The sequence below is a fragment of the Ictalurus furcatus genome, chromosome 11 (genome assembly GCF_023375685.1).
Source record: "Ictalurus furcatus strain D&B chromosome 11, Billie_1.0, whole genome shotgun sequence".
NCBI classification, from domain to species: domain Eukaryota; kingdom Metazoa; phylum Chordata; class Actinopteri; order Siluriformes; family Ictaluridae; genus Ictalurus; species Ictalurus furcatus.
This window is the reverse complement of record NC_071265.1, coordinates 8,228,438-8,248,427: the sequence shown is the minus strand read 5'-3', so window position 1 is coordinate 8,248,427 and position 19,990 is coordinate 8,228,438. Positions and strand designations below refer to the sequence as shown.

Sequence of the window (19,990 nt, the reverse complement as noted above, 5' to 3'; positions counted from 1 at the left end):
GGACCCGAAAATCATTTTAATGGGACACACGCTAATGCAATGCTAGAGCTGATTTAGAGTGGAAACGACCTCGTTCCTGATGACCTTTGATCTAAAGAGGTTTTACTGCTGGCCATCAAACACTCACGAGACTCAGAGAGACGGCGAGATGCAGGTGTGTCGTATTGACTTTGAAAGCCATCTTTACAATAAAATTTAAAAAACACATGGAAAGTAGAAGTGGTGCATACTTGTGCAGATAAGAATAGCTAATATACTGCTATGTAAGTGCATTATTCATTTTACTGAAACGACTAAAACACATAAGTGCATTTGTTCTTTTAAATCATACTGTCAAAATAAAACCTATTATAGCAAACTATCACTCCCAGTAGACACAAATCTCCGTTTCTGCTGCTACTTGGCACATTTAAGGGGCACGATAAGCAAACAATCAGCAAGACTGAATGGTTTACACCTGTGTCCGCCAAAAAGACAATCCATCTTGTCATTTCCTTTATATATATATATATATATATATATATATATATATATATATAAATATATATATATATATATAAATATATATATATATATATAAATATATATATATATATATATATATATATATATATATATATATATATATATATATATATCTCCAAGCTACTCAGCTCCATATCAAGGCTCAATGTGTGTGGAAACAGAAATGCGTTTATACAAAAATGCCCCATGTTTTTGGGGACATGGTCTAAAAAAGGAGCACAAGTGTGACAATGTACCTGCACACAACTCGTACTCCCAAACAACATGCGTAGCAGAGTTGAATAAGCTTGTGTGATTGTGTCTGGGAGCGTGGTGCTTTTTTTTTTTTTTCTTTTACATGTGCGTCCAGGCGAGGGTGTGTGCTGTGGAGCGTTTCGACCGTGGGACGAGCACAGATGAAGGAGAGGGCGAATCAGCACTCCGGCAGGGTGATTAACGATGTGACTTTTGTTTTGGTGACGGCGAAGAATTCGCAAGCCGCACGGGGCATTCACAATAATGCTTGTCTGACCTATTTGTTTGCAGAGAAAGCATTAGTAGGCTCATCCTGAGGAAAGGGGGGAAAAAAACAGTTACCCTTGAAATGGGCTAGCTAGCTTCATTTAGCTAATTTCTATTGTTTCAGTGGCTCTTTGCTTTAAGCAAACTAGGTAATGGGGGAATCAAGTGGTATCAATGTGCTAAAGACTATTAAAAGGAGCAATATTATTTGGGACGAGGCAGGTGAACACATTGGAAATTAGTCGTAATGAAGAAAGAAACTGGAGGGCAGTGCGATTAGAAAACTGGCACGCACTGGAATAAGGAGAGATGATGAGGTTGAAACGCACCCATGAAATTCATTTTTTTGTTTCTCTTATTCAGAGGAATTAATTGCCTATTACATGTGTTTTTGTGCATGTGCAATGTGCTGAGGATCCAAAACCTGTCTAGATGAAAAAGATTCTTTCCCTCGCAAAGGGAGATTCAAACGTGTCACTTAAATTTTAGACAGTTATTAGCATTTGTGATAACAGAAGAACATCTGTGAAAGCTAATGCACTAAAATATCTTGCGGCTATAAAGCACACTTCTTTGTCATCATCATTTTGTCTTCAGGGTACACAAACTTTTGCACTCCACTGTGTCGTTACATATATGCAGATGGGTGATAAACCCAATGACAAAGTGTCTTAGTAAGGCGATGAGCCAACACGAGCCAACACGAGCCATGAGAACAGCTTGTTACGGTTTTAGAGGAATGAACAGTGTTCTTTCCAAGAGATCTTCCCTCAGTTGGTGTTTGATGGTGGTGGTGGAGAGTGCTATCTAACTCGAAAATCTCCCATAGGTGTTCTAATGAGTCCATGTATGGCGAGTCTGAAGGCCACAGTACATCATTTTCATCCTCATCAAACCATACAGTGGGCTCCTTGGATGGGGGCAGAATCATCCTGGAAGAGACCACTTCCATCAGGACAGAAATGTAGTTAAAGCCAGGTTTCTGTCCATCTGAACTCGCAATCTCCTGACAAGAAGCTGAATGCTTTTCTGTTGCCCCACTTGGGAGGCCAAACTATTTTTTTTAGAATAACTCAACTAACTAAAAACAAACAAACAAACAAAAAACCCTGTACGATTATCATGACCGCTAAGGGCAATGTGAAAGGGACCAAAAGGGATGCTTTTTATATTCTGTCAGTTTTCCTCAACATATTCACAGCTGATCTATAAAGCAACGCATTCAGTTTTAAAGGACTATTTATGTCCTTTCGCTTTAACACAGCAGAAATGTATGCACTATTTTTCAGATGTTCGCTCGATCCCTTTGTACCTTTTTTTTCCCAGAAGCCGAATTCAGTCATTTGAAATGTGTCTGTTTTGCTTCCCTGCTTTGACAAACAACACAAAAAGCAAGCAAGCCTGCAAGTTGTTGGCCAACGATTCAACTATGAGCTGTGGTGTTCTGTGCTTGCCTCGTAAAATTTTATTATTCAAGTCTGGTTAGCTGCTTTATTTTCTGTCAGTATGTTTAACCGTGAGCTGTCCCTGTGTATAGAAAGCAGGAGAGTTATACGACAGCTCTATGCTGAACTTTAGTTTCCTCGGAGCTTCCACAGACGTACAGTATGTGTTCCTGATTCTGCAAAGAACATCTGTCATCCAAACACGCTAATTCATTTGTGTAGAGAAAAGTTCTATTGTTATCCAAATGGCCTCATCCAATGTGTGTAGTGCAGCAGGTGGCGGGATTCAGAAGTGTTCAGTTTAAACACCTCTACAACCCAAATGAAAATCTTTGCTTGTCCTGGACGCCTGGACTAGTGATCCGAACCACTCCTGATCCCTACCTAAAGTTAGGTTCGTATGCTGCACTATCCACAGAATTCATGCAATCTTTAAGGCAATGGACTAGGGTTCCATGGTATGCCGGTACTATGGTAGTATCGCGATACTAAAGTTTCAAAATACCACCGTATTTGAAAAAATTTTAACGGTAGTATCGTCAATATGGTAGTACCGTAAGTAATGTATGTGCGACACATCCCACTGCTTTTGCAGAATACACAAAGGTTTGATTTCATTGCTCTAGGAAACAATAGATGAAAAATAGGGCACATTGAATGAGTTGCTTGCCAAGTGTATGATTGTTCTTGGGTTTTTACCAATATCCAGTTTTTCCATTCTCATTATTAAAGCATTCGGTTTATCTGTTTTCATTTATATCTATGTGTTTCTGTAAATTTGGTTAATTTTGTATATTTGAATTATGAATTAACACAATATTGCGTGGCATCGTGATACTACTTGGTATCGTATTACTTCAGCTAGTATAGTATCGTAAGATATGTTTATGGTCTTGTGACAGTTCTGCAGAGGACTGGCTCTTGCTCAGACTGAAGCTGCGAGTTGTATAAGGCTAACCTCTCGACATTGCAGATTAGCTTGGGCTGGGACTGGAGCAGAAAAGTTGATCAGATTTATTACTGTTTTGGCCAGGTTTGGCTTAATAGTTAAGGCTGTGTGTTACTGATCCAAAGGTAGGGGTTTAAGCCCCATCACCACCAAGATACCACTGTTTGGGCCCTGAGCAAGTTGAACCTGCTCTGCTCCAGGGGCGCTGTATCATAGCTGACGCTGCGCTCTGACCCCAGCTTCCTATCAAGTAGGGATATGCAAAGAAAAAATTTCACTGTGCTGTAACGTATATGTAACAAAGGCGGCTTCTTCTTATTCCATGTCACTTTTCTGCACTTTCCTCAGCAATGACAGATTTGGGCTTTTTTTTTTTTTTTTTTTTGAAGCTATCTAGTAGTTATCCAGCTATTTAGCCATATTTGCAAACAGCATGAACTTACTTTCCATGCAGTATTCCAGTTTGGAAGGATACAGAAAAAAGTACATACCCTAATCTGTTTAATGTTATCCCTGCTTGGCTGCTCCTTACCAATGTGGATTCTGTACAGTCTATATAGTTTTATACTCTGAAATTCCATGATTAAAAAGTTAAAACGGTTAAATTGGACATTTTACAGAGACAAATGACCCCCTTGCTTCCTATGGAATGTTTTTCCCCTTACAATCTACTTTCTTGAGCCTGCATATTATTACACATACAGTATTTACAGCATATTTGTCCCATACTACTATTCTGTATCTCTGTATACTTAAGTACTCGTCTTTGTTCTCTGCGGATAGCTTGATGAGAGGGATGCAGAGGTGATGGAGAGAATTGGAAAAGAGAAGAGTGCAGTGGTAGGTTTATTACTGACTCTCTCCCACATCCTGTACTGATCAATATTAGAGCACTAAACGTGATGAGGGCCACGCCAGCCAATCCGCCCACACTCTATACATACGTGTGTGTGTGTGTGTGTGTGTGTGTGTGCATCTTTAAGTGTTAAACTTTCTCATAACTCAAAGTCTATGTGAAGTCTGCACTGTTTGCCTGTGCAAGATCACTGCATGCTCAGAGTGCAAAACCGAGATTCATTTAAAAAATAAATTGTAAAAAATCTGGATGTTATTAACAGATTGGAAAACACTTGCCCAAGAATTGATCTACAAAATAGTGCCAAGAGAGAGAATGAGCTGCAAATTAACGCAAAGAGACGGAGATGAAATGGCAAAACAGGAAGACGTGAGCAGCAGAGGAAGAAGAATAAGAGAATGGGAAGAGTGCGTGAGGGGAAAAGCTGTGTGTGTGTGTGTGTGTGCGTGTGCATGCTTGCGTAATTTATGCCTCCGCGTCCATACTTTACGGCTTTCTTAATTCAACTCCTGCTACTATTAATGTAGTTAATGTTGAGATTATATCTATTTTCTGGTGGTGGTCAGGATTTACGAGGTCCATTCCTCCCCCACGCAGCCACCCTAAACACTCAATCACTTGTGCAGCGTTCACTGCTGACTGCACACTCCCACTCTCCCTGGGTCACTGCGCTGAGGGCCAGGGACTACACTGTCCCTGTTTGTGTGTGTGTGTGTGTGTGTGTGTGTGTGTGTGTGTGTGTGTATGTGTGTGTGTGTGTACTAACAGGGGATGTGTCGAGAATGGAATGTCAAAAGTTGTAAACTACCCCTCTGAGCTAATTAGCTAACTCGGATATAAAATATACAAATATATACAGTTGCAATCACAATTGTTCAACCCCCCCCATTGAAAATCAGGTTTATTGTCAAAATGTACAGACTTTCAACTGAAAACAAAAGCAATTGAAATAGTTCAATACAACGAATGCTTCAAGTGGTTGCCACAAATTCAACTGAAAATGCAACTTATAATGATTTCTCCAGTTTCAAAATTATTCAACCCTTTCATGGCAAGTATATTTAGTACTCAGTAGAGCACCCTTTTGCTGTAATGACCTGCTGCAAACGAGATGCAGAGCTTCTGGCAGCGTTGCTGAGGAATCTTAGCAAATTAGCAATGGCCTTAGCAATGGCCTTAGCAATGGCCTCCAGTTCAGTGATATTCTTGGGTTTGCGTACTACAACCGCCTTCTTCAAATCCCACCAGAGATTTTCTGTGGGGTTCAAGTCAGGTGACTGTGATGGCCCTGTAGAATCTTCCAGGACTTCTTCTGCAACCAAGCCTTGGGGGAATTTGAGGTATGCTTGGGATCATTGTCCTGTTGGAAGGTCCAATGACACCCAAGCTTCAGCTTCCTCACAGACACCATGACATTTTCTCCTAGGACTTCCTGATACTTCAATGAATCCATCTTGCCTTCCACACGCTGCAGGTTTTCAGTGCCAGAGGATGCAAAGCAGCCCCAGAGCATCACAGAGCCACCAACATGCTTGACTGTGGACAGCGTGTTCTTTCTTCATTCTTCTTCCTCCAGACATACCGCTGATCCATCATGCCGAAATGTTCCAGTTTTGTTTCATCGCTCCACAGAATCCCAAAACTTCTGTGGCTTATTTATATGATTTTGAGCTGAGTTTTCTTGTGCTTTTGGGTCAGCAGTGGTGTAAGTCTTGGAGTTATGGCATGGAAACCTTCTGCGGTTAGTACGTGCCTTACTGTGCTCACTGAAACCTCAGTGCCTGTTGCCACCAAGGTCTGCAGATCTTTTGCAGTCAATCGAATGTTCTTCACAACCTACCTTCTCAGAAACCTGGTTGCAGCCATTGACAGCTTCATTTTTCTGCCCCGTCCAGGTATTTCATAATTTTCTATCCCTAGCCAGTTCAGGTATTTCATGTGTTCCAGCTCAACCACACCTGGTGCAACTATGAGACCCTTGATTAGTTGCATCAGGTGTGCTTGAGACAACACCTGTTTTGCATATTTGTGCTGTTGTGAGGGATTCTATTCAGGGGGTTGAATAATTTTGATACAAGAGAAGTCATTATAAATTGCATTTTCAGTTGAATTTGGGGAAACCACTTCAAGCATTCGTTATGTTGAACTATTTCAATTGCTTTTGTTTGATTTGTTCATTGCAAACAGCTGAAAGTCTGAACATTTTGAAAACAAACCTGACTTGCAATGGGGGTTGAATAACTTTGATTGCAACTGTAAGACATGGCAAATACAAATGATAGCCATATAACATATAGCATCATGGTGACTATAGCTGTACTGATGGTGTGTCTGGGCTCAAAGAAAGAACACGCATCCTTTAAGCACGGAGCATCTCCATACATTTTTCTTCTCCCTCTGATGCTCATTTCCCTCTCTTGTAATATTTCACGCAGCGTCACAGCAGTTCAAATTGAAAATCCCTTGATGAATCAATATTTATTGCAGGCAGCTAAATGAAGAGTGATAAGTCACCAGAGCTCAATGCTCAGCCCAGAAACAAGCACACTGTCTCACAAAATCTGAATTAAACAAATGAACCGAAGTACATGCCAATGCCAAATAAATGTAAACGCACTTTTTTTTATAAAGCCAAATGCATTTGAATGTAACTGAAATCTGGTTCAAATCACAGGAGACCTATTAAATACTCAGCACTAATAGAAATGCACATCACTGGGCTCTTCAAAGAATATACCAGTGTTTTTTCAAGCTGAACTCTATCCACTGCCCCTTTAATGTATGTTCGATAAACAGCTAAAATAATTAATTACGCTGAGAAAAAAAACTTATACAAAAATATCACTTATAATGAAAGTCTATTGTTAAATTCTGCCAGTAAAGCATTTTAAAATGTGATTATATAATGCAAATATAAATTTATAATTGTTACATTGTTTTAGATTTAGAAATCAAACCTAGTCTAGTTTAGTTAAACTTTACTACACTGGAGCAATACACTATACAGTCATTCCAGTTTCAATGAAGGTTTTGCCCTGGCCATGCAGGGCAAGAGTTGAACATGGTGGTTCAACTCTCGGGTCATTATCAACCTGGAAAAACCTAGGACACAGCAATCCTCAATCCAAGGCCAGACTTAAACCATAAGGAGGCTCAGTTGATGGACACAAGCTTCAGTGCTGCACACTCTCAGTTTCAGAATCAGCAATTTCACTTGAAGCATGCATGTCTGCAGCCACATCATCCACAAGAGTGTATTTTAAGAACTGGTATGTCCTTAAATTATGTAATATGATACACAGATTTGATTATTTTGCACACTTATTGCACCAGATTATTTTTCAAGATGGAAATGTAATTTGTAGCCTGTCTAAGGATGTTAATTGAAGTGCAGTTTGAAACATTCTTTGCTGCTTTTTAGCAGTAATTAACTGCACTACTGCCTAAAATAGCAATGTCCTGAACCTGTCTTTTTTGCTTCAACTATGGGAAATTTATTAAATTACTGGTTGACTAATAAAACTTTGTCAAGCAAGTCCTAATCCATGCACCAAGAGGCAAAACTTGACACTGTTAAAGAACCCCAAATTTTCCCCTTATTGCTGTGTGGGCTTTTCTGGGGTTGGAGGTTAAATTTTTTCAATTAAATTTTATTTATATAGCACTTTTAACAGATCATCTCCTTTTTTTCAGTCTAGGAAAACATATCAAAATGAACTAAAATTAGAAAAAAAAGACCTGTGCCACTTCTTTCCTAATATTTTCTTAAGTCTCCATTTGCCTTAATGATGGCACTCATCTTTTCAGGTAACAATGCCACCAGTGTCTTGAGATTGACTTTGTGGTACCTTTCTGCTGTTCCAAATAATTCTACAAGTTTTCAGTGGATTAAGGTTTAGTGACTTTTCTTCTGGGCTAGTCAAAGTGCCTCAGTGTTCCATCATGTTCATTAAACAAGTCACACACTGATCTGGCCCTATGCACCCTACAGCTGTCGTCCTGGAATAATTGGAGTATTCTGGACATGAAGCACAAAAAGCAAGCGCACAGTGTAACCAATGACTGACAATTCATTTTTATGGTACATTAAGTTACATTTGTCCAAGTATATCATTTTTGTCTGGGAAGTTTGATTGTGGTAATCACTTATGCAATACTCATATATAACCTGGTTTCACCATTTTCTTAAAAACCAGCTGTCAAATGTGTGTATAGCTGAAATGTCCACTCAAAACCTGATAATACACATATTGACTCATCATGGTTATAGTAATTGTAATAGTAATAATGTTCTGAAAAAAATTCAGACAGATTTAAAACATGGTTATTGTCAGCATTTAACTTCCAGCAAGAACTAAACACCAGACCTTTCTATAACACAACCTTTCATATCCAGTCAAATAACCCTCTATCCTAACTACTTAATCTACTCAATCACATACTTTTCTTTCTCTTGATGTAGCTTATGCTCTTCAACAAATTAACACTTTTTCTAGCAGGATTACATTCTAGCATGCAATATCTGCATATTATCCAGGTAAGCAAAGACACACAGAACTGTCTAAATCTCACAACAAAGAAACATGAACAACAACAAAAAAAAAGGACAGAAAAGAGAGTAGGCGTTTATGAAAGAAAGAGGAAATAATAAGCATTTCATTTCAATGTGAGCAGTGCTCTTAAGCTGTAGCACATGACATACAGCCTCTCTTTTCTACATGGGTGCATCTGGGAGGGGGTGAATAATTTACTGTGGAGATCATCTTTTCTCTGTAGATAACACTGGGTGTAAAATATTTACACCCATGTGGAAGAGTGATTCATTCATGCCATTAAGCAAATGTGATTTCCCAGAGTCACTAGTGTCAGACTAGGGTTACGTTCCAATTGTTGTATTTCAGTCCTGAGTGGTGGTGCCAGCTAGTAAGATTCTGGTAAGATCACTATTTACCACTATATTCAGCAGATATTCATACCAAGGGCAACATACAGTAAACCAAAGAAGTAAGGATTCATAAGCTGAAAGACTAGAAAGTAATAGTGGTCTGATGGTGGTAAGATATCTAGTCTGCATCCAAAAGGACAAATTCAAAAAAGTTTATTATAGATATTTATTTATTTATTTTTTTAAAGAGGACGACATTAGTTCAGAGTGGAGTGGGAAGCCTGTTCCAGCACTTAGGAGCCAGAATATATGCATCAGCTGTATGTACTCAGCACTATTAAAACCATTACAATCAAAATGCACTTGAATATGATCAATGCCTCCATTTCATTACTGAATCTCTACAATCTCAATACTTCCCGTTTTCAAATCTCAACATTTTTGTCCAACAAGCTCTGTTTCACACGTTTAATGTGCACTCCACTGGAATTAAGCAAGGAATAAAACACAACAGGCATGCTGTTACATGAAATTAAATCAAATCAAATCTGATTGGCCAGAACGTGTGCGTTATTTTCGTCTAACAGCATGGCTCGGAAAGTAGCTCCAGCTGTAATATGAATGATAGGGTTATATTAATTATGTTCTAATATGCCATTGTTTCTATAGTAACAGCTCATACACAGGGACTTGTACGGCAGATGCTCTACCTAATCAACCCTAATAAATGGATTTTTAAAAACGTGTTTTTGAACAAAGTAAAAATGTATAATTGTTTTTTGTTAAGAGATATTTGGTTAACATTTATGGTTGTAAGCTCTTTGTAACAGTCACAGTGCTTTGTGTAGCTTATCAGCACAGGAAAGTCTTCATGACAGGGAGTTTTTAATTTCCAGTTTCTTAGTAAAATGACTAGCTGCATTGCTTTTGAGAGAGAGAGAGAGAGAGAGAGAGAGAGAGAGAGGCTGGTAAAAGTATGTCTCTGTGATGTTCCACAACATTCAGTCTAACTATAAACCCCCAATATTTACTGTAACTTTAATAAATTACAGTAAATATTGTAATCACACTCCAGACCTTGCTGTTATACAAAAATAACGCACTTTGGGGAAACTTATTATGTGACACTTATTACGATAAGTGTCACATCATGCATCGTTCACCTGGCGTGCTTTATTTTTGTATAACAGCATGCTCTATTGTGTGTTATTCCTTACATCATTAATAACATCGTAGTATGAAGAAAGTTGATCAATTTCCTTTAATAAGTTGAAGTTAATAAGACAAAAAAAAATAGCTTGTCATGTTACCAAGAAATCGCAAAGAAAAAGCAAAAAAAGTTAATTCTCCTGAAAACATTCTTTTCTTGGAAAACTTACTTCTACAGCTTTACCTCTTGAATGTTATAAAGCGCAGATACTGGAGACTCCTTCCACAAATTTTAAATAAACATCTCCAAACAGAAAACTTCACCATATCAACATTTACACACATTTTAAAATGGGTTTATGTGTAGCGTCATACAAGCCCATGTGTAAGTTGTTACTACAGACATGATAACAAGTGTATCATTACCCATGTAAAGCCTTGTAGCCGGCACTACTGTCAGAGTTACTGTTATAAAAAATTTATCAGTTCCTTCTGACCAATCAGAATCAAGAATTTGAAAGTGCAGTGGTATAAATAAAAAATTCAAATCACACACTTTTTTTTCAGACTATAAAAGGATTTCTATCAAACTGGATATTAAACTCTCAATCGTCTACTAGTTTTCATTCTAAAATCAAAAATAAACGAATATTCAGATGTTTCACTGTCTACTTATTCCAACTGCAATGAGAAACAGAAAAACCATCGAAACATTAACTCAATATGAATCATCATGCAAACTAACGGCACTGTGATTCCACTCAGGTACATAAACGCCTTTCAAAGAGCACAATAACAGTGTTACGAACTCATCCTGAGCAGATGGTGACCATTAAAAGCTATTATTTATTTAAAAAAAAAAAAGGCATGTATTCCCACATGGGCATGGCCTGTATCATAGCAACATGTTTATGGTCTGAGTAATAGATTACTGTGACAAGCAGCACCTTCCTCCTGTCATAATATTAGTGGTGATGAGGTGCTTATATCTCGTAGTGTTATTAAGGCCAGCCAGTTAGTTCATGTTTTATTATGCGCCTTCCTAGAGTCTGTTAAAAATGCAGTGTGTCAACAGAGAGGCTTTAATCAGGCCTGTAATTGGTTATGGTGGACTAAGATTGCATGTGGCTGAAGGACACACACTCACACACCATTTATTTTTTATGGCAGAATAAAAGTCATTAAATATAATTCTGTAGAAAACATTAGTGGACTAGTGGTGCTAGTGTGACTGAAAGGAAAGATTGAAATAATAACCAAGTCTGTATATAGCAGTCCAAATCTGATTTAAAAACAATTCAGAATCTGAATAAAATCTGTGGATTTTATTGGGTGCGTTACCTAGCTGACTGGATTCTCTTGACTCTGTAGTAGAGGGTGGAGTTGTGGTGCTGGAGGTGTGTCCTACGCGTGTCAATCTTGTAGTGGGTTTTAATGACCCTGTGAGATGCCGAATTCCGTACTGACAGAGAGAACGGGCCTGTGGAAGAATAAAAAAAACCATAAGTGGATATTTACAACTCCTATTATTATTTCACAACACCAAGCAGGCAACATGACACAGAATATCACAGCATGACTCTTGAATGCATTTCTATAACGCTCAATAAAGATCACGATATGTAGGTTTGCTCGCACACTGCTAACGATACAGTAGTGTTGCATTTCACAAAATGCTCACTTCAACTGCTCAGTGATACAGAAATCAATTATGTATTATAATTACAACATGGACATTTGAATTTTAATATATTGTACATTGATTGCACAGGTAGATGTTGGCCTGCTATGGCACTGCTGACTGTCGCGCCTCCTCCAGTGCCCATAGGATTACCACTGCTCCTTGCCACCATGCCTACCACAACCAAAACCATACAGGCCTCCCCAGTGACTAAAGCTTCAGCAAGCCCCACTAGCCCACTAGCACAGTTATAAATAAATATAAATAAATATTTAACACTGAAAAGGAATATATATATATATATATATATATATATATATATATATATAATTTTTATTATTTAAAAAAAAAGTATTAAAACATTAGCATATCGACATTATCTCAGAAAAGCATATTGTGACATAATGTATCATGATATTGATATTATATCTTTATATCACCCTGCCTTACACTGAATAAAAAAATATATTATGTAGTCAGTCAGATTTAAGAGAACATATTACATAACGTTTACATAACAATATTAAGTTTCTTATCAAAATGTGATTTCACTGCTTATACTAAACTTAATTTAAGCACGTTTCTAATTACTCAATTGAATTAGGCTTTGAAAATACATAATCAAATCATGACGGATGTACGAAAACAAATTGTGTTAATGTAATACAATTCAAATCACTTGCACACATTGGAATGAAGTAAATTCAATGAGCTCTGTTTTTCAGTGGACACCAAGCAAAGTTGACCAAGCACCAGAACGGAGTTCCATTTTTCTGCCAGTAATACTCTCAGACATGTTTACTTTAATTCAGTGGGCACCAACCCTCTTCCATGAGATCTACCTTCCTGCAGGTTTCATATCCAACCAAAACCTAAAAAAACACACCTGCTTTAGTTGATCAGGAACTTATTATAGCGATGGTCAGGTGGCCACGATTAAGGCTGGAGCTAGCTCAGGAAGGTAGATATAAAGGAACAGGGTTGGTGACCAGTGCTTTAATTAAACATGAATATATTTTTACCAAAATGATATGGTAATGTTTTTATTTAGGCTACTTTCTAACCTTGCCTTGGCACCTGCAAAGGTCATGTTGTGTAAGCAGCCAGCTGAACAAACGCAGTGGCAAAAACAGTCTGTCTAAAGATGTCTAAAACCTTGCTAGCTAAGTGTGATTTTATCCCGATTTAAACAAGTTTTTGGACAGTAATCAGACACCGACTGTCAAAATGTCCTCAAGGCTTCTGCCTCGCCATATCATCATCAAAACAATGATGAGTACTTACATACTGTACAGATAACAGTGGATAAAGTTTTTTAAATGTTCAAATGATCTCATAAAAAGACATTAATAAGATATTCAGTCGTCTAAACGGATTAATTATTATTTGCCCACCAAACAAAGACCTGCCGAGGGAAGACATGATGATGAGGCTTGTGTTTAATTGCCATGAGATAGATGAGACAGAGAGTGATGTGGATGATGATGTTACTCAAACTGAGAACTCCATTTCCCGTTGCAAACTTCTTTCTAATTCTTTAACATTTGTCAACAATGTTGTTTTTCCATATGCAGAGTAGGTTATAACTGTAGTGGTAGGTGGAGTGTCTTTCAGTGGAATAGAATGAAATCTTTAACTCATTAAACTCATCTGACATTTCAGTTCAGGAAAGTCTGTCGTTTTCAGAACCATATATAGTAGAAAATATGAAGGTTTTTCCCCAGGCCACTGAAGAAATGTGCTTTATCCAAGCTGGAAAAGTACCTGAGATCAAATATGGCCAACTGTATTAATAGTAACGAGCAGAGATCAAGTCAGTCAGTACTCTAACGCCATAAAATTCAGTACCCCTGCCCACTCACACACTGCAGACTCAAACATCCTCACTGACAAACTCCCTTCACTGGCAGGTGCGCGCCTTAATAAGCTGCACATGTAAAAATGAAGGAATAACAACGGCTGAATTTTTATCAGCCTAATAAATCATATCCTCCGTCTCTCTCGCACCCCCCGCCCCCTTCTCTCCTCTCCTTTCTCTTTAAGTCTCGTTCATTATATCTTTTCACATATCCATCAGAGAAGAGACGGAAGGAGAAAGTGGAGGGAGAGAATAAGTGTGGCTTTTATTTATTTCTCTATCCTTTCATTTATCCATCATGCTGCTTTATGGGTGGCTGGGCAGAGGTGACATGCATGCATGCGGGCTGAGTAAAAGATGGACTCTGCATGGCGGCTCCTACACACTGCCTTTTCACACCAACGTTAAAAAACCCCAAAGATTTATTCCTGCCACGTACCATTTAGCATGTTAGACAAGTCAGCGGGAGAATGGAATTACTTACAGAACTTAAATAATTCTGTAAAAAGCTATTCAACACTTTTAATAGTATTTCACTTTCCCCAAAAGCTTTTTACTACACCATAATAAGATGATGCCTGGTTTATAAGCAAGGCCTGTCATCATAGGGTTAAGCAGCTTGGCTAAGGAACTGCCACGTAATAAACACCATGCCCTATTACAGCACAGACTGAAATGTTTCAAAATAACAAAACCACTTTCTCCCCTCACTCTCTTGCACACACACAAATCTTTGCTTCCCATTTTTCATAGTGTCTTCGACAACACTTTGTCTCTCTAATGAGTGAGCAGAGAAATGGAGGAAAGAGAAGAGGAGAAAAGCCAAGGAGAAACAGAGGAACACAAAGCAGCGACACGTACGCAGGAGAAAGCTAGAGCCTGACCTGAACTATTGATTTACCAATATGTACACAAATATCAATCAGTATACAGTATCTCCATCCATATATCAGCTGATAGATACCGTAGTACAGTGACCAGTGAAGCTGGTCAACTCTCAATCACTAACTACAACCAAAAGTTAACATATAGAAAGCTATTATAAAGCTATTGAAGACTCCTCCCCCCCACCCATTTTGCAAACATCTGGCAGACATTCTCACGCTGTCGTTTTTAATTATGCAGCCAGTTCATGGTATAATAAAGAATCAAAGAACCTTATAAACAAAATAAAAAGGCGCAAAAATAAATATCCAGCCTTAAATCTTTATCCACAACACACCTTACACAAACTGTACATTTTAGAAAGCGAATCTGGTTAAGAGTACAAAATCGCTCATGTATAATACTGTACTACATGAAATTTTTTTAAAAGTAATTTGCTTAACTGAAACTGATTATTAATTAATACATTTTTATTTATTTATTTATTTATTTTTACAGATTTTATCCTGCTTAATTAAGTCTAATGGATAAAAATACATGTTTACATTCAGCACCTTTATGGAACAACTTTCGCACAGAGCTCAAAGCTCTTCAGCTTGTTCCTCATATAAAAAGAGCATTTATTGGAAAAATTCGCACAGCTCCCTGCTCATTACCACGACATTTCTAAATTGTTTTAATGACCATAACAGAAATAAGATAAATAGAATAATAGAAATATTTCGGGTTTTTTTGTGGATTTTTCCTGGATGACTAGTATATGTGAAATAGCTGCTATGCACTGTTATATGTATTTTAATAATCCAATAAGCGCTATAAATAGTAGTTCTTTCACCAGTCTCTCTTTTTTTCCCCACTGTCTAAAAGCTAAGTGACAGCTTTGACTGTTAAAAAGCGCTGAAACTGGAGACTTACAAAATTGCTAAATAAACATCCCTTCAGGAAAAATAAAAATCACCATATTAACAATTAGTCTTTAAAATCCATTTATCTGCCATACACAGCCTGCTTAAACTACTACTATAGAAATTAAAATGTATCAAACCAAGCACATTAGTATAAACCCGTGTTTTGAACTGCAGCCGGAACTACTGTCAGAGCTGCCGTTATAAAAAATTAATCAACACCTCTTTACCAATCATATTTATGTACTTAACAGTGATGTGGTAGGAATTATAAATAACATTGATTGCTCTTTTGGAAGCAATGACTCTATGGCAATGACTTCATAGGCTAGGCATGTTTTGTGACTTAAAGATAAATAAGTCTGAACTTTTTACAGTTAAGTTAGAAGAATCGTGTGTGATCTCTGCATGTATACACAGTATGTCCACTTTCTTGTTAATTTGGATTGTTCATATAAACTCAAGTTTCAGAGCTTCAAGATCTTGCCCTTCCCTGCCCTGAGATCAGTGACTCACTGGCTTGAGTATCCTTACTGCTGATCATCTGAACAACCCCCTTTTCCTAGGGCTATCCAAATTGGGTTGATCTATGGGCACTTCTCTGAAAACCACCCTTCCTGATGATTCCTGTGGAGTGGGATAAGGATCTAAAGAGCGTTACTCGTACAACTCAGGACCCTTTTAAAGCAATACCAAAAACGGCAATTGCTACCTTGTATGCAGCCACTTCAGTGCCTTGGCATAAGCTAAATGCTGCCTCTTAGTTTGTGGCAGACCGGGAATTCAATCATGCCTCATGGGCTAACATTCAGCTTTCTTTCCTAGCTTCAGCACATTAGCAGGTGCCCCTTTACACCTCAGCTACTGGTAACTGCTAGAACTAGGGGTCATACCATGCCTTATTGAAGCGTTTGCAAATTGTGTTCAACACCATACAAGAGCTGTCCTTCCTGTGTTAACAGAGATCATCTGTAACATGCCCTGGCCAAACCATGATTGGGTTACAGCATAATGCCAAATTTATCTTTCACATCTGTTTTATTCGCATATGATCCTATGGCTCCTGAAGAAAACATTCATCCTTTGCCCAAGCAGCGATGCCCCAGCACTGTTCAGTTAGTCCTCAAACCTGTGACCCTCTCCCGCCAGATATTTGTTTCTAAGCAGACAAAGTTCTTTCCGCAGTAGGACTTTGCATAACCTGCTCAGAAATGGGGTCTGACTGCAAAAATTCTGGGAATGAATTTAGTAGCGTGTATATCATTTCATTAGCTTTTCCAAGTATGACTGGCTCAAGCCCCAAACTGAAAACCTGAGCAGCATCTGAACAGCATACACTGGTGTCCTAATGCAGCAGACCAACACGATACGACACAGCCATCCCTATGCCCCAGCACTTGTAAATGTCACAAGTTATATTTACTCCGATCAGCCAGAACATTAAAACCACTGACAGGTGAAGTGAATAACATTGATTATCTCGTTACAAATGCACCTGTCAAAGAGTGAAGCAGCAAGTCAACAGTCAGTTCTTGTTCAGTTCAAGTTGATGTTTTGGAAAAATGGGTAAGGGTAAGGATCTGAGCGACACTGACAAGTGCAAAATTGTGATGACTAGATGACTGGGTCAGAGCATCTCCAAAACAGCAGGTCTTGTGGGGTCTTCCCTGTGTGCAGTGGTTAGTACTTACCAAAAGTGGTACAAGGAAGGACAACCGGTCAACCAGTGACAGGGTCATGGATGACCAAGGTTCATTTATGTTCATGGGGAGCAAAGGCTAGCGCATCTACTCAAATCCCACAGAAGAGCTACTGTAGCAAAAATTCCTGAGAAAATGAATGCTGGCCATGATAGAAAGGTGTCAGAAAACACAGTGCACCACAGCTTGCTGTGTATGGGGCTGCATAGCCAATGTTGATCCCCTGTCCACCTCTGAAAGCACCTACAATGGGCACTTGAGCATCAGAACTAGACCATGGAACAATAGAAGAAGGTGGCCTGCTCTGATGAATCACGGTTTCTTTTACATCATGTGGACGGCAAGGTGCACGTGTCGCTTTACTGGGGAAGAGGTGGCACCAGGATGCACTACGGGAAGAAAGCAAGCTGGCAGAGGCAGTGTGAAGCTCTAGGCAATGCTTTGCTGGGAAACCTTGGGTCCCTTCCTGCCAACGGTATTCCCTAATGGCAGAGGCCTCTTTCAGCAGGCTGGTTTGAGGAACATGACAGAGTTCAAGGTGTTGACTTGGCCTCCAAATTCCCCAGATCTCAATCCGGTCAAGCATCTGTGGAATGTCCTGGGCAAAAAAATCCAAACCGTGGAGGCACCACATCACAATTTACAGGACTTAAAAGACCTGCTGCTAACATCTTGGTGCCAGATACCACAGCACACCTTCAGAGGTCTTGTGGAGTCCATGCCTTGACGTGTCAGAGCCGTTTTGGTGGCACAAGTGGGACCTACACAATATTAGGCCGGTGGTTTTAATGTTGTGGCTGGTTGGTGTACACCGGTTTATGGTAACTACCTTCCTATAGCTATGCTACGGATCAGCTGTGAATTCTGGATAGTGTGAAAAAGTTGACCAGTACTGTACTGTGGGCTGTTTTAGAATTCTTTTTTCCAAGTTCACGTGGGCCAAATGAAACAAGGCTGTGGGCCGGATGTTAATAATACACTTGTGTTTGACACATGAGTCATAATGATTCCTTCAGATTAGTTTAACTTCTTGGACTATTAAGTAAGCATGTTTTGAGTTCCCATTCCTTAGTGTGTAAGAAAAGGTAGAACTTGTATTTAATATTAAATGGAAAATAAATGGAAATATTGAGCTGCACCTCAGAGAAGCACCAACATTCTCTCTTATGCCTATTTAATACCACAAATGAATAGACAAATACTCAAACCTCAATAATACAGGAAGCCACACTTCATTCTGTGAAGAAGTAAGGGGAGTTATTTTCCACAAACATTTACCAGTGTGTGTGTGTGTGTGTGTGTGTGTGTGTGTGTCCATGTGTTGTGCAAGGACAATCAGTTTTATGTGCGCTACACAGTGTATGATTTATAGTTTCAGCTGGCCATTGTACAACTGGACCTTAAGGCGTGTGTGTGTGCGTGTGTGTGTGTGCGTGTGTGTGCGTGTGGGCATGGGGGTAGATGCAACCAGAAGCTGGAATGTACTGTATGCGTGAACATGTGAGCTTGTAGGATTACTTGGCTGGCTTGAAGTCACTTTTTCACACAGCACCCATCTGTATTGCAGTCAGAGCTATTTGGGCGTCCCTGGGGATGACAAATTTTGCTTGTCAGTGAGCTCGTTCCTTACACAGCGAACCCCTTATGGAGTTATTCACAACACTGTTCTACCTTACCTACTGTTTAATGACAGTGCTGCAGAACATCGCTACCACGTTGAGCAGGATGTGCCAAAACTAAGGTAGTGCTCCCTGTCAAGACCCTTTTATTTATGTGTGTGTGCTTGCATGTGTATGTGTGTGTGGCAGGGATCTGTCAGTGGCCTATTAAGGGGAAGATTGAGACCCCACTCGGTACAGACTCACTCAACCAACACAACCTGCTGGGCTTTACAATCAGGCCATGGGACTCATTCATCGCCCGCTGACAACTCAGCCCCGAGCCTGAGCCGAAACGCACTGCCGATTATTTACTCAGCTTACACCAGCTCCAACCAGCGCCGTGCACGCCCACCTTTATCTATACCTCTCCGTCACACACAGACAAACACACTCATTTTTCTGACAAGTTCCCATGTTATTTTTCCTACATTGGAAGTTATAGTCAGGTAGCTGTCCTAAACAGAAGCAAAAAAGACAATATGACAGAGAAACATCAACTCTTTATTTGAAGGGAACCTACAATGGATGTTTATGACTCATTCATAATGTTACAAAAATAAATATAGAAAAAGGACTAGTGAGATGGCATTAGAGATGCTTTTGGAGGTGCATTTATCATTTATCGACTTCTTACGTTCCTCTAAAGCATATATTTAACTCTTTCAAGCAGGGTGTCCCACATGGCCAGTCAATGTAAGGTTGTTTTTAATATTTTAGGAAGATACAAGATGTAAATCACCTCCAAAACACTTGAGAGCATTACTGTAAGTTAACGTAATCTTCTGTAGTTTTCTAGACTGTTTGTCGTCCGCAATCTTTACCAAGTTTTCACATAAACTTGTGCCAGACTCCACTGAATGCCTTAGACTTTTGTTTGTTGTTGGTTTTTTTTTTTTTTTTGCTTGTTTGTTTTAAACTAGCGGGATTTTTTTTTTTGTATCTGCATGACATATTTTGACTTGAATCGTTAACATTTTGGACATTCTTCAT

The 19,990-nt window shown here is 39.0% G+C and overlaps 1 protein-coding gene across 1 annotated transcript in view; it reads right to left on the bottom strand.

Annotated features, from left to right (window-relative positions):
• The window catches only part of zc3h3 (zinc finger CCCH-type containing 3), a 75,249-nt gene that overhangs the window by 22,359 nt on the left and 32,900 nt on the right, over window positions 1-19,990 (bottom strand). The window contains exon 4 of the mRNA XM_053635733.1: window positions 11,652-11,790. Coding sequence (XP_053491708.1) covers window positions 11,652-11,790 — 139 coding nt within the window. The remainder of the gene's footprint in view (window positions 1-11,651; window positions 11,791-19,990) is intronic.